The sequence below is a fragment of the Erigeron canadensis genome, chromosome 9 (assembly GCF_010389155.1).
Source record: "Erigeron canadensis isolate Cc75 chromosome 9, C_canadensis_v1, whole genome shotgun sequence".
Classification (NCBI taxonomy): domain Eukaryota; kingdom Viridiplantae; phylum Streptophyta; class Magnoliopsida; order Asterales; family Asteraceae; genus Erigeron; species Erigeron canadensis.
In genome coordinates, this window is record NC_057769.1 from 11,598,109 (window position 1) to 11,621,430 (window position 23,322).

General features: G+C 33.4%; 3 protein-coding genes across 4 annotated transcripts; 2 read left to right on the forward strand and 1 right to left on the reverse strand.

Moving 5' to 3' along the window:
* Window positions 1-1,101: 1,101 nt before the first annotated feature.
* Window positions 1,102-7,132, forward strand: LOC122581179 (malonyl-CoA decarboxylase, mitochondrial). 2 transcript variants are annotated; one of them, XM_043753347.1, is made up of 16 exons: window positions 1,102-1,203; window positions 1,962-2,038; window positions 2,118-2,208; window positions 2,284-2,410; window positions 2,485-2,665; window positions 3,063-3,207; window positions 3,288-3,378; window positions 3,966-4,024; window positions 4,341-4,418; window positions 4,524-4,607; window positions 5,020-5,159; window positions 5,633-5,761; window positions 5,972-6,044; window positions 6,126-6,211; window positions 6,283-6,333; window positions 6,655-6,739. In XM_043753347.1, exons 1-15 carry the CDS (start codon window positions 1,141-1,143, stop codon window positions 6,284-6,286), a joined length of 1,428 nt encoding a protein of 475 aa, XP_043609282.1. In that variant the 5' UTR covers window positions 1,102-1,140; the 3' UTR covers window positions 6,287-6,333; window positions 6,655-6,739. The 2 variants fall into 2 exon arrangements, with proteins under 2 accessions (XP_043609282.1, XP_043609281.1); XM_043753346.1 differs by lacking the exon at window positions 6,283-6,333 and adding an exon at window positions 6,956-7,132 and having other exon boundaries at window positions 1,104-1,203.
* On the reverse strand, window positions 7,039-8,826 carry LOC122581180 (chaperonin-like RBCX protein 1, chloroplastic). Its single transcript, XM_043753348.1, has 6 exons — window positions 8,618-8,826; window positions 8,408-8,502; window positions 8,084-8,201; window positions 7,808-7,824; window positions 7,652-7,714; window positions 7,039-7,310 (listed from the first exon to the last, which is right to left on the reverse strand). Exons 1-6 carry the CDS (start codon window positions 8,766-8,768, stop codon window positions 7,236-7,238), a joined length of 519 nt encoding a protein of 172 aa, XP_043609283.1. The 5' UTR covers window positions 8,769-8,826; the 3' UTR covers window positions 7,039-7,235.
* Window positions 8,827-10,982: 2,156 nt separating this feature from the next.
* LOC122583208 (chitin elicitor receptor kinase 1-like) lies at window positions 10,983-17,283 on the forward strand. Its single transcript, XM_043755634.1, has 13 exons — window positions 10,983-11,601; window positions 12,491-13,183; window positions 13,420-13,453; window positions 13,538-13,545; window positions 13,666-13,815; window positions 14,241-14,443; window positions 14,630-14,719; window positions 14,848-14,944; window positions 15,358-15,509; window positions 15,672-15,763; window positions 16,198-16,336; window positions 16,514-16,612; window positions 16,804-17,283. Exons 1-13 carry the CDS (start codon window positions 10,983-10,985, stop codon window positions 16,966-16,968), a joined length of 2,541 nt encoding a protein of 846 aa, XP_043611569.1. The 3' UTR covers window positions 16,969-17,283.
* Window positions 17,284-23,322: the final 6,039 nt, after the last annotated feature.

Below are 23,322 nucleotides of genomic sequence, written 5' to 3' on the forward strand. Positions count from 1 at the left end.
TTAATTGATATAAAAGGGTTGGATTGTGTGGTGATTTTAAAGGTTAATAAATGTATGTTGTAAATAATATCTTTTAAAGGTATTATGAGTATTTTGGATAAATATATTTGAATTAGTGAATATATGTGAGACAGACATTTTAGAGTTATTAAGCTACTTAGATGGAAAAAAAAAGTAAATGTTTTATAATGTAGTATGAATATAGATTTATATCTATACTACAATATAGATGTATATTTTTACTAAACTTTATGAGAGTTAATTATTTTTTTTTTCAACTAATATGTTGATAAACCAAAATATCCATCCCCTTGATTAGTTAACTTAAAATTTAAACATCTAAAATTATTTTTAATGAGATCAATTTGTAACATATTGAAACGACTCGACTCAACTTAAGAAAAATTCGATTTTTTTTTGCTCTGGCCGTAAATTTACGGTCCATACAAGGGCCGTAAATTTATGACTAGTTGTAATTAAGCCGTAAATTTACGGCCCTGGACCATAAATTTACGGCCAGAACACACAAAAAAAAACGTATTTTTCTTAAATTGAGTCGAGTCGTTTCACATTTACTTTTACCTTCTAAACTAACTACACTGTCACACTATTTTTTTTACAATAACAACTCTGCCATCACAACACTACCACCACCACTTGTTGCCGCCATATATATTACATGGGTACTCTTGTTATACGCATAAATAACTGGTAAACCGTCTAAGTATCTGTTTGATGACATAATTCGATCGATAAAAAAAGTTAATTATAGAGTCTTCGTTTTTGTCCATTCGAAACTTAAGCATTAAAAATGACTTATTGGTAAGGTGTTTGACCTTGAGGGGATCCATCTAGGTTTGAGTTCCACTTTTCACATCTGTGAGGGTGGATTAATAGGGATTTTTTGAGAGTCTTGGGTTTCATCTCAAGCATGCGTGTAATTTAGGAGTAGATAGAATGCAGTTTAAAAAAAAATGTTTTGAACCAAATAGGCCCAATTCTGTCTCATTGGGCTTCAACAAAACAAATCAGACTGTTTTGACTATGTTCTCAAACAACAACAATTTGATAGCATGTCGTGGTCACATTAACAAAATAATTTCATTTTACTTTTCCAGTGATATTCACAGCTTAATTATTATGAACAAAAAAGGTCTAGCCATTTTATTGCGTTCTAAAATGAGACCGCTTTCCCCTGCTTCTGTAAGTTACCATTAAATTATTACTATTATTGTTATTAATTATTATTTTAGTTTATAGTTTAATTTCTTGACAATATGAAAAAATAGATTTAGCATTCCATGTTTGATCAAATATGCTACTGCATGTAAATTGTATTGCTTGATATTATTATATGATGAATTTGTTTATGATCTGTTTATATGTTTTTTATTTGAGCAAATATTGTAGTCAAATGGGACTATTATGCTTATAGCTTCCTTAAGTTATTAAGCTTTTTTTACATATATATATATATATATATATATATAATTTATTTGCGGCATTTGATCCCTCATTTCACCAGTGGGTAGTGATGTGAATTGTGAGCGTTTTGGGTTCATACAGAAAAATTGTTACTGCTTTGTACTTTTAATTGTGAGGAAATCGAAATGTGTTTTTTTTTTTTATTTTTAATATTGAGTAAAGAATTAAAAAGATATTTAGAAATGTGATCATTTGTTTCGTGTCTCATAAAAATTATCTTTTGAACATGTTTTCTTTTAATTTTTGGGTTTCAGAAATGTTTTTTTTCAGAAAACCCCTGCGATTTTCTACAACTAAAGAATTCCAAAAGTTTAGGTTTCCTAGGTTTCCGACATTTTCTACATTGTTTCATAGTTCAGTTTTGTGGGTCTTCAGTTTTTTTCTTCCCAGTTAATTTACCTTATTTGAACTGCAACTATGCATGTTTTCTCTCGATATTTGAGTTGGGTTTTTATCTTTTTGTTTCTGGGTGGAAGAAAGTTAGCCAACTGCAAGCTGCCCCGTTGGAAGGTAGCAAAATAGCTACTCAAAATGCCTCCAGCAATATCCAGAGGTTTTGTATGCTTAATCATTTCATATAAGTTTTTCATTCATCATTTGAGGCTGGTTAAGTTATAGTTAAGTTATTTCAGAGATTTTGGGCAAGTACGAGAGTCGATGCATTCAATCATATCAATGAACAAAAAAGAGATACTGGATACTGCACTAACTGATTTTTCAGAGGTGAGAAAATATATGTCACTTTGCCTAATTTCAGTTTTGATAATTGTACATGACAATAGGACTGTTGTGATATAGGGTTATTTTAGTCTTTCTCACGAAAACCGTCATAAGTTACTGCTTGTTCTAGCACGAGAGTATGATCTCAACAGGACTCAAGTTCGTGAGTTGATGAAGCAGTATGTTGGTTTTGAGATCCCTAAAGGTGAGACTTTTTTTCAACATTGAATTATGGTTCCAGGTTCCATATGGTTTGGTTTTTAAAAATTGAACTATCAGGTGATGGACCTGATGAGTACGGTGAAATGGATGCACAACTTTCTGCTTTTTATAGAATCGAAAGAAATTTGAGACATGCACTTAATCCAATGTATGCGGTTCTATTCGAAAGGCTTAACACACATCCTGGAGGTTTGAAGTTTTTGGCTAGCATTCGAGCTGATATTCTATCTATTATCGCGTAAGGTTATGCACAAAACTACCATTCTGTAATCTTTGGTTTTTAGAAGCTTGTGTAGTATGGGATTAATGATTGGTGCTTTAACATGCTAACATATGATTTTCTTAAACGAAGTTTTTTGAAAATTCTAATGGAATTTTTAAACATTAATGATTGTATTATGTGATCAAATTTATTTATTTCTTAGGATATGAATCATGAATGTTATTATGTCGCTATTATTTTGAATTAGTCTGTGAACAAATTTACATTTCACAAACTTGGGGTCCATAGTATCTTTCTAACTTATATCATGCTTTGGTTTGACAACATCTGAGTTTATGATAATTGGCATTAATAATACTAGTTTTCAAAGAATGCAACTTTTGGTTCTTAGTTGGTTATGCTAAAAATTCAGGGATGAAAATATTGCATCCTTACGAGCTCTTGATGCCTATTTGAAAGAAAAGCTTATCACGTGGCTAAGTCCAGCAAACCTGGAGCTTCACCAAATTACCTGGGACGATCCTGCTTCTTTGCTAGAGAAGATTGTCGCTTATGAGGTATGCATCTGTTACTAATTTCAAGTAGATGTTGTTGAATGTTTTGGTGCTTATGACTTCATGAACATCAACATTCACAGGCTGTACATCCTATCAGTAATCTTATAGATCTGAAGAGGAGGTTGGGAATAGGTCGCCGCTGTTTTGGATACATACATCCAGCTATACCTGGTCAGTTTTTGTGTATGTTGGATTGTTGGGTGGGTTGGCTAATGGGTAAAACAGGCACATATACATCTTTCTTATGTTTCCAAACGGACCCAAAACCCCTTTTGTCCACATTTGTATTGACTCTCTCATAAGTGTATTGATTATGATTATATAAGCTATGTTAAATTACAAAAAGGGTGCTTCAATCGAAGATACAAGTTGGCTGGCTTCGACCATATTTGACCCTTTGTACACATTCAACCTGTTTTTAGGTAACCAAGTATTTTAGTTTGTCCATTTGATCCAGTAGTGACATGTACAACCCAACTTGAAATCCTGATTGTTAAATGGTTCGAAATTGTCACTATACTGGAGATATTCTTTATTTGGAAGTCAAAGATGATAAGCACAACGAGTAATTTTTCTTAAGTAAAAAGAAGAGAATCATGTCCATGTTATGCTGCATATTTCACGGTTTCTTAGACTTTGATAAAAGATAAACCCTGTTCTTGAACACTATATTTGTCCAGTGTAATACATGAACCCGAACTTAAACTTGTAGTAGTCTTTGGTTTAATAACAAGTATGGCAGCTGATGCTCTCTGCAGGCGAACCACTTATATTTATTGAAGTTGCACTTATGAAAAATATAGCATGTAGTATACAGGTAATTGGTTTATTTTCATCATGCAGCAGATAAACTATTTTCTATAGAAACCAAAATGATTTATTGCCTAGAAATCCTATGAACTTTTTGATTTGTCCCTTCCAAAGTTCCAAACCATCGAATTTTTTTTTGCCCTTCCAGGTCATCAAACTTTAAAATTTATCTTCGGCCATTTAGTTACCATAATGATGTCGTTTTGGTAACAAAATGAATGGCCTAGAAGGGACAATAAAAATTTGATGCTCTGGAAGGGACAAATCAGAAAGTACATAGGAATTCTAGGCAGTAAACCTAACCAAAAGTTTCTGCGTTATAGGAAGTCTTGTGGCATGATCCTCCAGCTCCCGAGTGTGAAGCAACTACTGCTTTATTTTACTCTATCTCATCAACTCAGGTAATGCTCGCTTTTATTTCATATTATGCTTTTTTGTATAGTTGCTCCGGTTAATATATGGGCGTTGTTCATTTTACTGATATGGATAACTTTTGATATTGGTAGCCTGGATTAGCAGGAATCAACTTAGGAAAGTTTCTCATCAAACGAGTTATATATCTGGTGAAAAAAGACATGCCGAATATATCTGTAAGTGGCATAAACAGATTTTTGATTGCAAAACTGATATTGTCTGTGAGTTATACAACGGTTAATTGGATATATAAAGTTATAAACTTAACCAAGTATGCTCAAATATATGTTTTTGTGGCAATAAACTTTTCATTTTCAATCCAAAATGCTACATCAGTGCCGCATTATTTAAAGTCAAAATTTGAAAATATATGTAGACATCTTTTGCCATTGCTACGTCAACTTTTTAATCTGATAACCTGTATCGGTTATCTTAAATAAAACAAAATTTTGACCAAACTTGGTATGATTTATGAAAGTAGCTCAGTATAACATCAATGGTGGTATTATCTTGAAGTCCCCTTTGAGAAATTCTCTTCATGTTCCACACCTCAAATTTTGACCTTGTATACATCTTTTTTCATTATAGAATTTTGCAACCCTAAGCCCAATCCCAGGCTTCATGCAGTGGCTCCTTTCTAAGTTGGCATCATCTGAGAGTTCCGGTCCCATTTTCTGTGAGAACATCCTCAAACCTGAGGAAGAAAAAGCACTGGTGGATGCATATGCGTAAGATGAATTTCTTTGCCAATTAATGCTTTGTCTGTCAACACCTTTTTGTCAAGAGCACCATGAATGAAAATCCAGCGTTATGTCATCATTTTTTAGCCTTTCAAATATAATTATGAACATATTTGAGGTAAATGTAAAATATGTAGCGAGTCTGCAAATTGAATGCCTGACATTTTCATATCGATCTTATGTGGTTTGAGGAGTAATAAAATATGATTGTGGTTTCTATTTGTTTAATGTGTTGATTTGTGTATGGGGTTATTGCTATTGGGAATGGAAGTAAATGGTGTAAACATAGCTTATGGTGTAAACGTAGAGCAACTTTCACATAAACTCATTGTTACTTTATTATAAACGAGTAAGGAATGAAATTGTTTATGATCTGAAGATAAAGTTTTATCGAATGGCTGTTATGCTTGGGGTTGATTAAAATTCTCTCACCTTAAATTGTTAGATACCATCTATTCCAGGCACTCCACTGCAGGGAAAAATGGCATGGAGATCTTGTTGCACTTGTTGGCCTCAACCAACCATGAGTGGACTCAATCTGATAAGCTGATATCTGAATTAGAACCGATTCTCCTAAGACTATGTGCCAGGTACCTATTGCTATTACTATTTTTACCCTTTATATATCTTTACGATTTGAAAAATTTGTCCTGGGGGTATGATTGTCCACACTGTGTCCTTTTGTATCTGTAATAAAAACTTGATAATTTACAAAAACCAATAAAACCTGCAACATAGCTTTCATAAGTTGACTTTTGACTCGATATATTATGTTATTAGTACTGTGTTTGATATGACAGGTATCTTTTACGTGAGAAGAAGAGAGGGAAAGCTCTGGACTCTGTTGCCAATTTCCACTTGCAAAATGGAGCTGTATGTCAAACAAACAAAAATCTACATCTATTTCTTGTTTGTTCTCTTGTATAATCAACTGTTGCAAATGTTTGTTTACAGATGATTGGAAGACTAAATTGGATGGCCGACCGGTCAGATAAGGGTCTTAGTCAAAGTGGAGGAATCATGGTGAATTACATTTATAGGTAACAAACTTTCATTTGGGTTTATAAGATTCAGGATTAGACTATTTAGGTTCCGTTTTCTGACTTTTCAGCTAGTAATGGGAACCATGTTGAAATCTTGATTTCTTCTGATGCCATTGAAGGTCTAATCATCTTGGATCATTTAACCTCTTATTTTGTGAGCCCCATTTTTACGGTGGGGATATTGGAAACTTGACTGTGGTTCGTTTTCTACTTTTCTTGATGTGAAGAGAAACACAAAATGGGGAATAATAGAGAATATAGTGGTAACCTGTGAAAATCAGATCTAAAGAGATCAAATACGAGTGGCACTTAGTTTTTTATTTTATTTTATTTTTGCTCTTTTGTATCATCAAATTAAGAACTTGGGGAGTTATATTGCAAATCTTCTGAATATGAAACAATATATAATTTACTTCTGAACATTGAGGTTATATTTGCAGCCTGGAACATATTGAAGATTATGCTCAGGCATATTTCAGCACAGGCCATATCCAAGCTTCCCCTGATGTCCATCACTATACCGAGGTAATGTATTGACTTATCATAATAACACTGTCCTCTCTCTCTCTCTCTCTCTCTCTCACACACACACACACACACACACACACACAAACAAATGCATAAATTAATGGAATATTCACCCACATGTGCTCAAGACATTCTCTTCCCTTTTAGTCGGTTATAATATATCGTTGATACTTCCAGTATTATGTTCTTATGATATCACAATCTTAATTGTAGCCACTGGAGAAAAGTGAAGATTCAATAAATTAGGCAGTAATCATGGATGATGAGAAACATGTCTGTCTGATCGTCCCGGTATGTAATATGAAATTGACTTGTGTAAATACTTCGTAAGATGTTTATATTCATTCAACTACATTGTACTATATAGCAGCATATGCAATTTTTTTCTGATATTTGTACACGATATTAATGGCTTGCATTACATGAAATATAAAATTGTAAGTAGACATGATCGTGTGTAAAACTTAATGGAAACTGTTTCAAATGCCCAGTGTCATTTGTCATCTTCTACATCGCTTGTTTCCAACACATAATCCCTCATAAGTCTTGTATTAGATTCATCAGCCATCTGCAAAGAATGCAAAAGTAAGAACTATGAATTTAGTGAAACTAATACGCTAATCACTAAGATATGGCTGAATGGGTGGGTCAAATGGGTTAGGTTAGGTCACTGATCAAATCATGTTTAGGCCCAAACAGAAACTAAGATGAACACATTTTCTCTTTTCCTTTAGAAAACGATAATTAGCGTGACATATGATAACTAAGTTAGCATCAGTTTACCAATCATCCATATTGTAATGTATAATTTAATCTTTTTTATACCTGTTAAACATAAGATGTATGCTGAATCGACCCATTTATTAGTAAATGTTTTTAAATATCGTCTTGTAACAGATGGAATTTTACCTTTTCAGCTAATAGTTGTAAATTGTCCCACTCGAAGTCTCTCTTGCAGTATGCAGAACGAACCTAAGCAAATTGTAAATACTATTTATATAAGCAGGTTTAGTATTAGTGCATTTTGCAGAAGAAAACATACGAGTGTACAGAAACAAGACTTGCCTCTAATATTCTCATGGCTTTGAAGGGAATGGCATAATGTGAATCCAATAGAAACAAATGGTTAGAACTCTCATGCATCATCATAAGATTACTCTAAATAGTCAGAGTTGACTTTTGCAAGTCAAACATAATACTCGTATACTACATAATGGTAACTGTTAATTAATTGATTGTTGATATATAGTATAGTATAAACTGTAGCCATGGTTTATTTCATAGAACATGGTTACATATAGCAGTATTAGATCTTAGCAAAACTAAGAAACTGAGGTATACCTAGGCTTTTATGTGTTGATGATTCACGCATTAATGCTGCGCAAAACTTATCACCATCGTTCAAAGAATGACTTTCCAAAAATTCCGACAACTCCTTATAAGCCTCTGGGTTGTAGCTCTGTTCTGTCAAACTATATGTTTAATCAAATGCTTATATTCAATTTGTTGTTTCTATCAAACAAGTCGTTAGCAAACAATTTCGTCACGATATGATAAGTTGGTTTGATGATCAAGAAGTTTGGTAGAAAACAACTGTTTGTTCATAGAACTAACTAGGTCTATGAATTATTATTTTTTAGAGAATTCTTTTAGAGAGGAACAAACCTCAAGTTGTGCTTTGACAACCCTCACTGCAACATATGTAAAGAAATTGTGAAGGTTCTTTGCTGCTTTGGCTTCTGGTGATGCTTCTCCAAATCCTAGCATTAGTAAATATTCAAATGTTAAAATTTACCATCATTTCACAGATTAAATATCCCTAGATTTGTGCTTCACGGGTAACCTGAAAAGAAAAAACTTCGGAAATAAACCCACCTGGGACATACATCTTTTGACAATTTAGAAGAGTCTTGTGAGATGGTCTTTGGTTCCATTGTTTGAAAGGAAAAGCTCCAATGGTGGTTGTATGGGGTTTGTGATAGAAAATAGAGAAGTGAGACAGTGGTAGAATGGTTGAAGATTCCATAGTCAAGAAATAAGAAAAATGATGTTCACATAGTTTGACAGATATTTGAGTGTGCTCGGTTTTATCATCACACACTGGACTGGATATTAAAAATCCACATAAAATATCTTTGTACCACTTTTTTCATATATGTCTCTTTTTTTCATTTTTTTGTTCATTTTTTTGTACAACAAATATCTCTTGTTTAGTCATTTTGATTATTTCATTTAGAAAAATCACCAATAATTTCATTCCAGAAGATAAAATCTTTGATGTGCATTAGTTATATTTCTGGCAAGTAATATTCGAGAATTAACTCAAAATGTCAAGTGGTGTTACATTTAAAAAATAGAAAATCATACGCCATGTGAAGTTTATCTCACTCTTCAAATATTTTACAAATTACGAAAAAAATAATATAAATTTTTACATAAATATTCTAATTAGTGACATTTAAAATACTTTTGAGCGAACCAAGAGAGTATATATCAAAGTATATGCAACTAGATTAAACCCGCACGTTGTACGAGACTGATTGAGAACATAAAAAAAATAAAAATACAATAACAGATAGTTACATTATTATTCATAACTTATGATAATATTAAAGTCTGTCAGATTACGACTGATTCAAACAATAAAATTACAATTTGTGAATATATGATATACGTCAAATATATTAAAGCATGACTAATAAGTATAAATATTTATAAATCATAACAAAAAATGTATAATATATATTCATTAAATATAATATAATAAATACTTTGAAAAGATAAACATGATATAATAAACAATGTCATTGTAAAAAAAAGTTATTGTTGAATCAATAAAAAAAATAGTATAATGTATATAAGCATTTTTGTAGTCATATAGAAAATAAAAAAATTAATAATAATAATTAGAATTATGATTAGAATTGATGATTAAGATAATACATGACAACATAAATATAACAATTTAAATAAAAAAAATTGACAACTCATTAAGAGATATATATATGTTATGATTAAATTAAATCATTAAAATAATACTACATATCCACTAGCCGATCATTAAAAGATTTATTACATATATAGTTTTGATCGATACAACTTTGATCGATATCAGAATCATTTGACACTTCATTCCTGTAAAGACGACTTTTCATCTAAGCAATTGAATGTCAAAAATTTATATATTTGTTGTCTTAATGTTAGCAGGGTTGTGACCGAGTGGAGAGTAACTCAAGCTCAACTCAATATGTTAGAGCTCTTAATAGACTCAAGCTATTATCGAGCCAGAGCCCAAGCCTTAAGTTCACCTGAAAATACTTAATTTATCCATCTTTTATTTTTAGAAGCTTTAAACGAGATCAGTTTTTGGAGCCTGGTTCATTAGCATATAAATTAAAGTAAAGAAAAAAAAAATAGTTCGACTTTGTTATTCAACTACTAGTAATAAAAATATGCATATGTTCATGCAAAAACCAATAAGGATGTTGTTAAAATGCAAATTATATAATGGTACTTACTCCAAAGTTCAAACATTAATTAGTATTATATACAAAGTATTGAGGCCCTAGATTTTTAAGGGCCTAAAACAATCACCTAGTCACGTCATACTGTTGAGTTACCTCTGCTTATCTATATATAGTTGAGATCGAGTATGTCAAGGTCAAGCTTGCCTTGGCTAGGATGCGAAACCAAAATATGTTGATGGGATTAACTCATATATAGTACTCGTAGCAACTTTGAGCACGCCGTGGTTTAACGAAAATAGCATAAAAGATCAGAATCTATTATGTCCAACAAATAATATGTAAGTCAATACACAAGCTTTGTAGGATCCTATCAAATTTGGTAGAAATTTGGTGTTATATGAAATTATATAGTATCCTATTCAACTATTCCATTATTGTTTCTATCATTAAATTAAAAACCATAAACTCAGTATGTATTATAAAATTGTGTAGTGATTTAACACTTGATGCTTGAAAATTTGTAGCTATACACAAAGAATCATAAACAAACAATGAAGACAAGAAATGATGAAAGCTTATATACAAAAAAATACATATAATTTTATGTACTTGTTAATGATTCCTTCACAATTCTTTTAGCTATCAAACAAAAAGAAACATGTAATCAAACTTCATGATTAATTAGTCTCCATCATATACTTAATCTATACTTCATTTCTCTCCCATTTGCATTGTAGATTAACTCTGTAAAACTTATCATCCTCATGAGCAATATGTCAAAAAGAAAGAGATATATACTAGAATTGGGATTTATGGTTCTTTTTTTCGACATTATAATTGAATCCAAGTGTAACGATGGTTGTGATCTTGCGTTGGCGTCATACTATGTCGTGCAAGGATCAAATCTTACTTACATAAGCAAGATTTTCGCGCAACCAATCCCTGATATTCTCAATTATAATCCTAATATCTCAAGTAGTGATAGCATTGAAGCGGGAGCTAGAATTAACGTACCGTTTTCATGTTTATGTCTTAATGGTGATTTTTTAGGCCATACTTTCAAATACCAAACACAAATTGGTGATACTTATGGTAAAATTGCTACAGATGTTTTTGCAAATCTTACAACTGAGTATTGGATACAACGGGTCAACTGGTTTGAACCGGCATTTATACCAGACTTTGTTGATATTAATGTTACGGTGAATTGTACATGTGGCAACAAACGAGTGTCAAAGAATTATGGATTGTTTTCAACATACCCACTTAGACAAGAAGACACTTTGCAGTCCTTAGCTACAGAGTCAGGTGTCTCAACGATGTTATTAGAGCGATTCAATGTTGGATCCAATTTTAGCGCCGGATCAGGGATAGTCTTTGTGCCTACCAAAGGTTAGTCCACTTTTAGATTAAGTTGAAATAGCTAATTATCATAACTTTGATTAAAAATTATTCACAACTTTACTTGGTGCAACATTAAACTTGCACCATCGAAAGGTATGCCAAAAGTGTACTATGCTTTAATATAATCGAATATTACTGTAGTATATAAAAATTTTTATTGACTAGACTTTATTTCATAAGTTCGTAAGAGTTGGACACAGAGGTGGCTCAACACTACTATGGGACTAGGCGATCGCTTTAGGCCCCCAAATTAATTTTCAAGGCCTCAAAATCTTGTATATTAGACTTAGTGTTTGAATTTTGGATTAAGTATCATTATATAATTTGCATTGCAGTAACGCCTTTTTGATTTTTGCATCAACATCTGCATATTTTTTTATTACTTGTAGTTCAATAACAAAAGACGAGCTACTTTTTTTTTTTTACTTTAGTTTATATGGTAATGAACTAGGCCCCCAAAATTAATCTCATTTGAGGCTTCTAAAAACCTTAAGCCGCCACTGGTACTACTTGGACAATATAATTGTGTCTCTAATAACATGTAAGCATTGTTTTAGGTAAAGTTATTATATTAAATCCGTGAATATACATCAAAGACCCATTCAATACTACAAGAATTTAAAATCTTAAATTGTCATATCAGAGAATGACTAATCCATCAACCAATTGACTCCAAGAAAAAGTTTTCTTTGTGGAGACAAATTTCTGTTTTGCATTTTGACCAAGTCATATGTATATATGTGTATATATATATATATATCATTTTTTCACTTAGTAAAACTGTAAATTTTAGTTCAATCAAAGTGTTCTCTTGCATACTTACATTGTGTTTGGTGTCTGTTTGTCTGTGTATTTTCTATCTTTCATGCTACATTAGCTAATGTCCATTTAAGTGCAACACCAATAATTCCCACTAGGAAGTTTCCAATTTTGTTACTTCGATTTTTTACAATGAAAATGGAAAGTAGGATAAAATCCAAGCTTCTAGTATACCTTTTCGTGTTAATGTTTGTTGGTCGTGCTGAATCAAGTTGTAACGATAACTGTATTTCTTTAGCGTCTTATCTCATGTGGGAAAAATCAAACTTAACATTTGTATCTCAAATCTTTTCAACTACAATTCCACATATTTTAACATACAACCCTCAAATCACAAATGCAGACATAGTCCATGCCGGTTCAAGAATCAATGTCCCATTTTCATGTGGTTGTGATGATCGTGGTTTTTTGAGTCATCGGTTTGTTTATAATGTTAGTTCCGGGAGCACATACTCATTGATTGCAAAAACTTATTATTCTGAACTTACTACTGTAAATATGATGAGGAAATTTAATAATTATGATGAGTTAAACATACCTTTAGGTGGTCAAGTAAATGTTATAATTAATTGTTCTTGTGGGAGTAGTCGTGTCTCTAAAGATTATGGATTGTTTATCACGTATCCGATTAGAAGGGGTGAGAATATTTCCACAATTGCTAATGATACTGGGTTTAGTGAACATCTTTTGAGGAATTACAATCCCGGATCAAATTTTAGTGAGATGAATTTGGTGTTTATTCCTGGAAGAGGTAAAATCTTGCGTTCAATTTTTTGTTTTACATGAATCGAAATTCTGATGATACGCTATGAATATCGATTGTTTGTGATTGTGTGAAAATTAATTCATGTCACAAATGGAAGGCTTATATTTCATTCATTTGATATTGAATCTACTCAAGATAATTTGCTGCATAATGTTAAGATCATCTCATTACTCAGGACATTTTTGCTTATGCTTTTTTATTTCTCTTTTCTATTATTACAGATCAAAATGGAACTTTTCCGCCTTTAAAATCAAGGTAAACTATAACCTGTTCATTAGTTACTATAAACGGGCGTATTTCTATATTAATTTCTGATTTAATCTTTTTGTATTTTTGCAGCACAAAGGGTTGTCTTCTTTGCCACTCAATGAATCTGTATCTAAAATTCTGTTTTCCGTTTACTCAAATGTGACAAGTTAACTGATTGTTGATTGTATGTCACACCCATGTGGAGGTGGTTCATACAGGATTATCTGGTGCTGCCACTGCAGGCATATCTGTTGGAGCGGTTACTGGAGTTCTTTTCTTTGGCATTTGCATCTACCTTGGATTTTACCGGAGGAGGAAGATCGCAGAAGGTTCATTGCTGGATGAAAATGGAACTGAGCAAATTCATGGTACTTTATTCTTTGTTTTGTTTTTGGAATATTTCTTAGTAAAGAAAGATCTTTCATTTTTATATCATATATAATTCATAAAAAGTACTAAAACTCATGATAGAACTCTTAATTAAATAATGTCATGTGAAGTAATACTTACTGACTTACTTTTACTTTTCTTTTAGATAATCAGTTTGTTACCACGAGTATGAAACTGAAACTCCAAGCTCATTATGTGATCCCTAAATAATTTAATGATCAGAATCAGAGCCATTTAGCCCAAGCACTAAAAACGTATTCGTAATAATCAGATAATCAGTTTAGAATAGGTTGGTAAAATTATCGTCAAAGTGATAAGTTTTTCGACAAAAACCTACCAGCTTTCTGCAATTTCTAGAAGTTAATGGGAACTTCTTATGCAAGTACTCATTTTGTGAATGCAGGTTCAGGTTTCAACTTGGGAAGAACTACAGAATCAGGCCCTCTTATTGGTGGTGCACAACCAGGAATGACAGGTATAACTGTGGACAAGTCAGTGGAGTTCTCGTATGATGAGCTTGCTAAGGCTACTGATGAATTTAGCCTGGATAACAAGATTGGTCAAGGAGGTTTTGGAGTTGTTTACTATGGAGAACTGAGAGGCGAGGTTCGTATCTTGTTAATTATACACTTAATTTTTTCTTAAGTTGTAGTAATTAATTTACTTGTGCATATGATGTTGACTAAATGTCAATGAACTCATTCACATTAAGCATTGTGTTTCTTTATTTAAATGACTGTCACTATTATTGCTTGGGGAAGCTGATTTTGCTTTGGTCTTTGAAAAGTGTAGAAAGCTGCTATAAAAAAGATGGATATGCAAGCTTCAAAAGAATTTCTTGCTGAACTGAAGGTCTTAACACATGTTCATCATTTAAACTTGGTAAGTTTCCAAGACTTATGGAAATTTTGTTTTTACTTGAGATGTTATATAAGAAGTTAGGGAGATAATACATGTAATTTATGGAATAACCAAATGGAACGATTTTGATTCAATATTGTGTTTTGCAGGTACGTTTGTTGGGATATTGTGTAGAAGGATCGTTGTTCTTGGTCTATGAATTTATCGAGAATGGCAATTTGAGTCAACATTTGCGTGATTCATCAGGTAAGGAAGCAAGGAATGCAAAGACATTTTGACTTGGAAATTAGGCAGGTGGGATAGGTTGGGTAAAGGGTCAAAATGGATAATGCTTTAGTGCGAGCTAAAAGTTAAAATGGTCAGGTTAAGCACAAATCCTTTGGCATCCATATGTTAATTTCATAGGTTGGTGTGTTGCATATAATTATAGTATAATTTAGTTGATACAAAAATGAATCTTATTATTCAATGTAGCAATGTATAAGGCTTTAACCCTTTTGAATCACTTTGGATGCCTTTCAGCCAGTTTGACTTTATTTGACCCGTTTGTTAAATCATTTAACTCAACTCATTCATTAGAGTATAAATAAAACCATATCTATGTATAGCCAAATGAGTCCAATTTGCAACCTCTTACATTCTTCAACTTATTAATGCAGGGAGAGAGCCTATTCCATGGGCTACAAGGGTACAAATAGCTCTTGATTCAGCTAGAGGGCTCGAATATATTCATGAGCACACAGTTCCTGTGTATATCCATCGAGATATCAAGTCTCCTAACATTTTAATCGATGAAAACTTTCGTGCAAAGGTTAAAAACTTATAACGTAAAGTAAATTTCACAGGATCAATCTTTCTTTGAATTAAAAGTTAAAGATTGTTTAAGACTTCACTTAATAATGACCCTTGGTGTGTTAAAATCTCTTATTTATTACGAGCATATTCTTAAGATGTTGTGCTTATGATTCCATAGGTTGCTGATTTTGGGTTGGCAAAACTTACAGAAGTTGGGAGTGGATCTTTACAAACCCGTTTGGTTGGCACATTTGGATACATGCCTCCAGAGTAAGAATTCGGTAGATGTATGGTGACCATCAAACTTGCTATTTTTTGCTATCCTAAAGCGATAAGTTTTTTACAAAGAGAAATCTTTTGCATTAACTTTAGAGGTAGTAACTTCGACCCATTTGGGTTAATCAAAGAGGTTGTAAAACCCCAAAAGTAGAATTGAAGGAATACAATATATCTTCTAAATTTTCACTATATATTGAGTATTGTTTTCGTGGCTATATCTAATGCATCAATTGTTTCAACAATATCGTATAGAGTTGTGCAAAAAGTTGACTAGTTTTAGCTAAACCCATTTGACTTGTAATTTAACCTGCTCATCTAACCTCCTCTAATCAACTCAGATGTTTCTACTGCAAATTTCCTGCTATTTCTTATCTCATAGCAAGAACATATATAAAAATAAAAAATGAATGTACATTTTGGTGCAGATATGCTCAGTATGGTGAGGTTTCTCCAAAGGTTGATGTATATGCTTTTGGAGTTGTTATGTTTGAACTAATATCAGCTAAAGAAGCCGTCGTTAAGACAAATGAACATGTTTGTGAATCTAAAGGGCTTGTTGGCTTGGTTAGTTAGCTAAATTCTTCTCTAAAGTTTTCCCCTAATTTATAGCTTGAAAAGGAAAAATGAAACATATACTAACATCTTGTCATCAAGTTTTCCCCTAATTTATAGCTTGAAAAGGAAAAATGAAACATATACTAACATCTTGTCATCAAGTTTGATGTTCATTTCTTATTGTAGTTTGAGGAGGTTCTAAGTACGTCTGATCCAGGCGAAGGTCTATCTAAACTTGTCGACCCAAGGCTTGGAGCTGATTACCCTCTCGAATCAGTGCGTAAGGTACATAAGAAAATGGCACTACATGCTACAAAACATTTACTGATGTTACTCATATGTGGTATGATGGCATAGCATGATGTCCTCTTAACCACATTGTAAAACAATTTTGTACATAGTTACTAAAGGGGGCATGTGTTTTAGTCATAATCAAAATTTCTTTGAGTTTGAATGTTTTAAACATAAATTTGTAGGTAGCACTACTGGCTAGAGCTTGTACACATGATAACCCTCAATTGAGGCCAAGCATGAGGTCTATTGTGGTTGCGCTAATGACACTATCATCATCGACTGAGGATTGGGATGTTGGTTCTTTCTACGAAAATCAAGAGTTAGTTCAAATGATGTCCGGAAGGTAGTTTAATTTTGTAATTCGTCGTCGATGCAGTTATGCCACATTAGCATCGCGATTACATGACGTGCCACGTATATGAGACTATGTCACATAAGCATTTGTTTTACTATCAGAATATCATTATCTTGTATATTTCTCTTTCCCTAAGTCATATAAATAGTAAATCAGAGCTACACCTTCTTCTCCAGAACATCAGTTGTTAAGTGCATCCTTTGTTACTTCAATTCTCAGTCTTGGTGGTATCTGAGGTTGTCCATGAAGTTGTGGGTTCAAGTTGTATTGTAAACAAATTGTAAATATGTAAAAATTTGTGTGATTATTTAGTCTTCTAAGGGAAGAAAAACAATCATGTTGCACTTCTGAAGAATAAATTGTAAGGATCTCACAAAATTACATTTGAGAAAATTAGTGGAAAGTAACAATATGTTTACACGTATTACGATCAATTACTTTATTCAACATATTATCTACGATAATTAATTTTGGTTTTAAGAGCACTCCCAATTGGTTGTTCCAATACACTATCAACTCAGCACTACATTAATCTTTTTCCAATAGAGTTCTCCTAATTTATACCCAATACATCCAATGCATTCCAATACTTATCATTTAAATAAATATATACTAATTATTTGTGAGAAAAAGAATAAAAAAACTCCTGGTCGTATGAAACTCTCAAGAGAAAAAATATCTCTCCCGGCATCCGGGATTCAAAAGAATTAGGTGAAGTGTTTGTTCCTGAACGACGGAATAAGAGTATTAAGAAAAGGGATTTCCCAAAGATCTAAAACCGCAATCCCTTTTGGGGGCCAAAGAAATGGTAAGATATGTGTAAGAGTTCTCGCAGATCTCCCTATACGAAGCTACAATTTTCGTGATCACCACCACATTTCTTCCAATACAAAATTCAATACACTACACCCCCAATGGTGTAGTGTTGAATACAATGGAATACTAACCCAATACACTCCCCACTGGGAGTGCTCTAAGGGTTAGAGATTATTTCTTGAATAGATTGCAACTTTTAGATATATATAATAGGATGAACTACCAATTGATCATAGATCAGTACCGCCACTAGGTGACCACATGGGCATATAAAATGAAGACTGCAAAGTGATATGTTCAAATCTTGTCAAAGGCAAGTGGAGAAATATATCTTGTGCTCCATGTGTGAGGATGGTGCCATGAGTTCTATGCGGTGTGCGCTTTGGGTACTAAGATGGTACATGAGACTAGAGAGTTCCCACTCATTTATCCCTATTTTTATAATACGATGAACTATTTATTCAACTTTTTTTATATTGGGTTTTTCTAATATGTATCTTAAGGGCACATGAGAGACGTTTATTACATTTGGCAAGATTAAAACTGTTAACAATATTCTTCTTAGAAAATATATTTTCTCAATTTTGAATCTCGTTATCTTTTTATTTAAGACCTTGAAGCTTAAAAATTTTTAGAGTGTCATTTCTAAAGCTTTTAATATTTTTGGATATAATGTTATTCAATGCGTTAAATGTTTTTTAATCAATTTACATATTTATTGTAGGAATTGTATTTCATTATTAGCGAAGTGGGTTTTATTAATTTAATAAACTTTTCCCATTAATGAAATGTATTTTTTTATGAATTTATTATTTATTAATATATAAATGATGATGTGTTATTAATAAATGATAAAACTGTTTTGATTCTTATAGTTAAGACAAAAACTATCCAATTTAATAAATATTGTTAGGTCGAAAACGACCAAGTATAATTTGTCCAGGAAATAGTTGGAAATCAGTGAAAAATACTTGTACAGGATTCTAAAACATTTCAGTTTCAGAATGTTCACTAAGCTTCATTTCGGTTCAGATCAGCCCAACTGAAATCATTCATCTAAAGTCGAAAATTGAAAACTGAAGAAAGAGAATCAGCTCAGATGTGATCGAAGACCGAAGCATCTAAGTGTAAAGTACTTACAACATTTTACACTGATTACGAGGAAACCTTTTTGACTTTACCAACCTTTACCCGGATAATACCATATTGTTGGAAAAGTACAAGGTTGAGTAAAAAGATTGAGAATAAAGGTGAACTGTCACATCAAAGTGACTTTCACACCCATACTTTATTTACGCATGTTAAAGAATTGCTTAAATGCTCTAAACCATAATATGTATGGCCAAGTCCACGTCATCATGGACTTTGCCTATAAATAGAAGGCATCTCACCATTCGCAGACTGCTCGAAATTTTGGCATTGCAACTTGTGAATTACACTCTAAGTAATTCTTACGAGTATTTCCAAGTTTATTAGATCACTTGTATTTCAAGGTTGTTTAGATATTACACTTTAGTGTTTATCTTTGTTTTGCACAACATTTGTATTTTGTTTAACACAATTAAAAACACATTGAAAAGTACATCGTGTTCCTTTGCCATATACTTAATATATATATATATATATATATATATATATATGAGAGAGATCAAATAAGAAGGTGTGTTAAGGAGAGAAGGTCCTATTGGCCAATCAGAGTGTGACACGTCGCTTATAAAAAAAATGCGCGGTGGCATTTTTGTAAATAATTTGACTTCAAACCTAAGCTGACTCAATCCACCTCAAGCTGACCCAACCCAAGCTGACCCAACCTAAGTTGACTCAGCCCAAGCTAACCCACCTTAACCTGATTGAGCCCAAGCTGACCCACCCCAAGCTGACCCAATCGAACCCCAAGCTAAGCCAAACCCGTAATCTACATTTATGTAGATTTAATCTACATTTGTGTAGATTATGTGTAAATTGTGTCAAGCTAATCCAACCCCAACCTGACCAGACCCCAAGCTGACCCAAAACCCAGAACCCATAATCTACATTTGTGTAGATTATGTGTAAATTGTGTCAAGCTAACCCAACCCCAAGTTGACCCAACCTGACCAGACCCCAAGCTGACCCAAACCTGACCCAAGCTGACCCAACCCAGTGTAACATCCGCAAATTTTGACCCTTTGATTTTTATGCAAAATGCTTAGTAAATTTAAATAAAGAATGATTTAGCTCCTTTGAGATTAAATGATGGGCAAAACGTTTAATGGGTCATTTGACCACTCATTGGACGGTATGATTTTAGACGACAAAAAGGGGCAACGATTTATTTGAGCTAGTAGTGTGTGAAGCGGGTCAACCCATGACCCAAGACCCGTGACCCAACCCCATCCCCCTCCAACCTCCACCACCCCTTTCATTTCCCCATCTCTTTCTCTCTTTATCTTTCTCTCAAGAACACACACACATAATCTCACTCTCTCTCTCTAAATTCTCTTCATCAATTAGTGTATCTCAAGCTAGATTAATGCAAGATTAAGTTTCATCACCATCTCATCTTCATCATATAAAAAATTCGGGTTTTGAAGTCCAAGGATTCTCCCATTCGGGTCAAATTCGGGTTTGAGCACGAGGTGAAGGTTTTGGTAAGTTAAATTCATCCCATAGTTATCATTTCATGCTTATTTACATATTTCTAGTCATTTTGATGGACATTGGGTCAAATTGCAAGTCAAAAACGAATTGGGTCGAAATTAGGGTTACAAAGTGGGTAAATTAGGTTAAATTCGGATTTAAGCATGGAATTGTTGTTATGGATTGAGTTTTGAAGTGGGTTGTGTCTAATTTCGCTTATACAAGCTTCAAAATGGTCAAAAACGAGTTTGGGGTCGATTTTGAGGTGAAGACCCGTTTGAGCAAGAACATGCCCAGGTGTGCCACATTAATAATGCATGTGCTACAGTTTTTGTGTAAAGTCCGAACAGAGCTAAATATGTTCCACATGCATTTATGCATGTGCCACATATTTGCCCAAAAACCTGAAAAAGCTAAATATGTGCCACATGCATTTCCTACGTGCCACATATATGCTAGTTATGTATATTTTGTGTTTTAAAGTGTCTAATCCTTAGTTACTTAACCCAAATTCATTTTTACATCTTAATGATCCATAACAAGGCGCGTGTAACACTTTGATTTCTCCGTCAAAAGTTAGTGTCAAACCTCAAGTCGTGTTCGACCAAAACTTTTATATCTTTAACCAAATGTTCTAGACTCATCTTATAAACCATGTTTGGGGTTGTGGCATAGTGTATGATAAAAAAGTGATGATAATACGTTGATGTAATAGGGTTGTGATCGTTGTGCTCCTCACTCACCCGCTTAAGCTCATTCTAACGACATCTAAGGCTAAGGTGAGTTCCGTAGCTCCCTACTCGCTTGAGATTCGGGCTGAAAAGTGTACAACTGCTTGTTAGTCGTTTGATTGTCTGATTGACTTACTTGACAGTTTATCCATTACTTGGTTGGTTTTGCGCATGTTTGTGATATCATGATTAGTTAAGATAGTTGTGCCTACATGGAAGTCGGTTATGCTTCTCAAAGGGTTTTAGATGTGGTGGGAAGGCTGCGGGTGACCCTGTATACAAGCATCTAGAACTTGATGAAAGTAAAATCCTCCGAAGTGTAGGTACGTGTTGTGTAGTGGAATGGATGGATATTGGATTGTGTTGGAATGGACATATACGTATTGTTACTCATGATTTATGCGCTTTACACGCAAAGCATACTTACTTATGCGCTTTACACGCAACGTATATTATTTATACACTTTACACGCAACGTATACTTATTTATGCGCTTTACACGCAAAGTATACTTATTTATGCGCTTTACACGCAACGTATATTATTTATGCGCTTTACACGCAACGTATACTTATTTATGCGCTTTACACGCAAAGTATACTTATTTACGCGCTTCACACACAACGTATACTTATTTATGCGTTTTACACGCAAAGCATACTTATTTATGCGCTTTACACGCAAAGCATACTTATTTATGTGCTTTACATGCAAAGCATACTTATTTATGCGCTTTACACGCAACGTATATTATTTATGCGCTTTACACGTAACGTATACTTATTTATGCGCTTTACACGCAAAGTATACTTATTTATGCGCTTTACACGCAAAGTATACTTATTTATGCACTTTACATGCAACGTATATTATTTATGCGCTTTACACGCAACGTATACTTATTTATGCGCTTTACACGCAAAGTATACTTATTTATGCGCTTTACACGCAACGTATATTATTTATGCGCTTTACACGCAATGTACTTATTTATGCGTTTTACACGCAAAGTATACTTATTTATGCGTTTTACACGCAACGTATACCTATTTATGCGCTTTACACGCTACGTATACTTATATATGCGCTCTACACGCAATCTATACTTATTTACGCGCTTTACACGTAAGCTCACTTATCTATGCGAATTTCACACATGCAAACCCTTTACGTGACATGGTTGGCTTACATTTGATATTCATCATGGCACATGCATACATACGATACGTGACTTGGACATTTACATCACTTGTGCTCATTTATTACACGTAACTATTTTATGTCATATGGTCTTATTGTGATTAGACATTGTGACTATCGACAATGGTTCCTTGTGAACCATTTCTACAAACTCACCAACCTCGTGTTGACTTGTTTAGTACACTTTTCAGGTAATCAGGTGAACCCAAGACAAGATGTATGTTTTGATAGATTGTTGGACCCGGGCTTAGACTTACATGGATCAAGAATTCACATGCCCTTCTTTTGCATTATGCTTAGGATCGATCGCCATCTTTTAGATTGTTTTGTAAACTTGTGATGGCTACTGGCTCCTTATGCATTTTGTGTTTGTACTTGTCTTAAACTTATTGAATTTATCGAATTCACTTATTTTCATTTAGTTGCCTACGATAATTCCATCATGTGCTATTTAATTTCCGTAATATTCCGGGCCCTAGTTCGGGGTGTTACACCCAGAACCCAAGCCGACCCAAAACCCATAATCTATGTAGATTATGTGTAAATTGTGTCAAGCTGACCCAACCTGAACAGACCCCAACCTGACCCAGACCCAAGCTGATCAGAACCCAGGCTGACTAAGCTGACCAACCAAGCTGATCAGAACCCAAGCTGACCCAGACCCAAGCTGATCGGAACCCAGACTGATCACTTCAGAAAAGTTTGATTTATTTACCAAAATGCCACCACACATTTTTTTCATTTTGACACATGTCGCGTTCTGATTGGTTCATAGGACCTTCTCTTCTTAAGACACCTTCTTCCAGGATCTCTACCCTATATATATATATATACATATTGTATTTTTATAGTTTCAGTCATTTAGTTTGTTGTATTTACTTTTGTTACTTGTTTAACCCAAATCTGAATCGTCACATCTGAACTGGTTACCTTACTAAATCAGTGTTGCTTGCTAGTCATTGTTATTGATATTGAGGTAT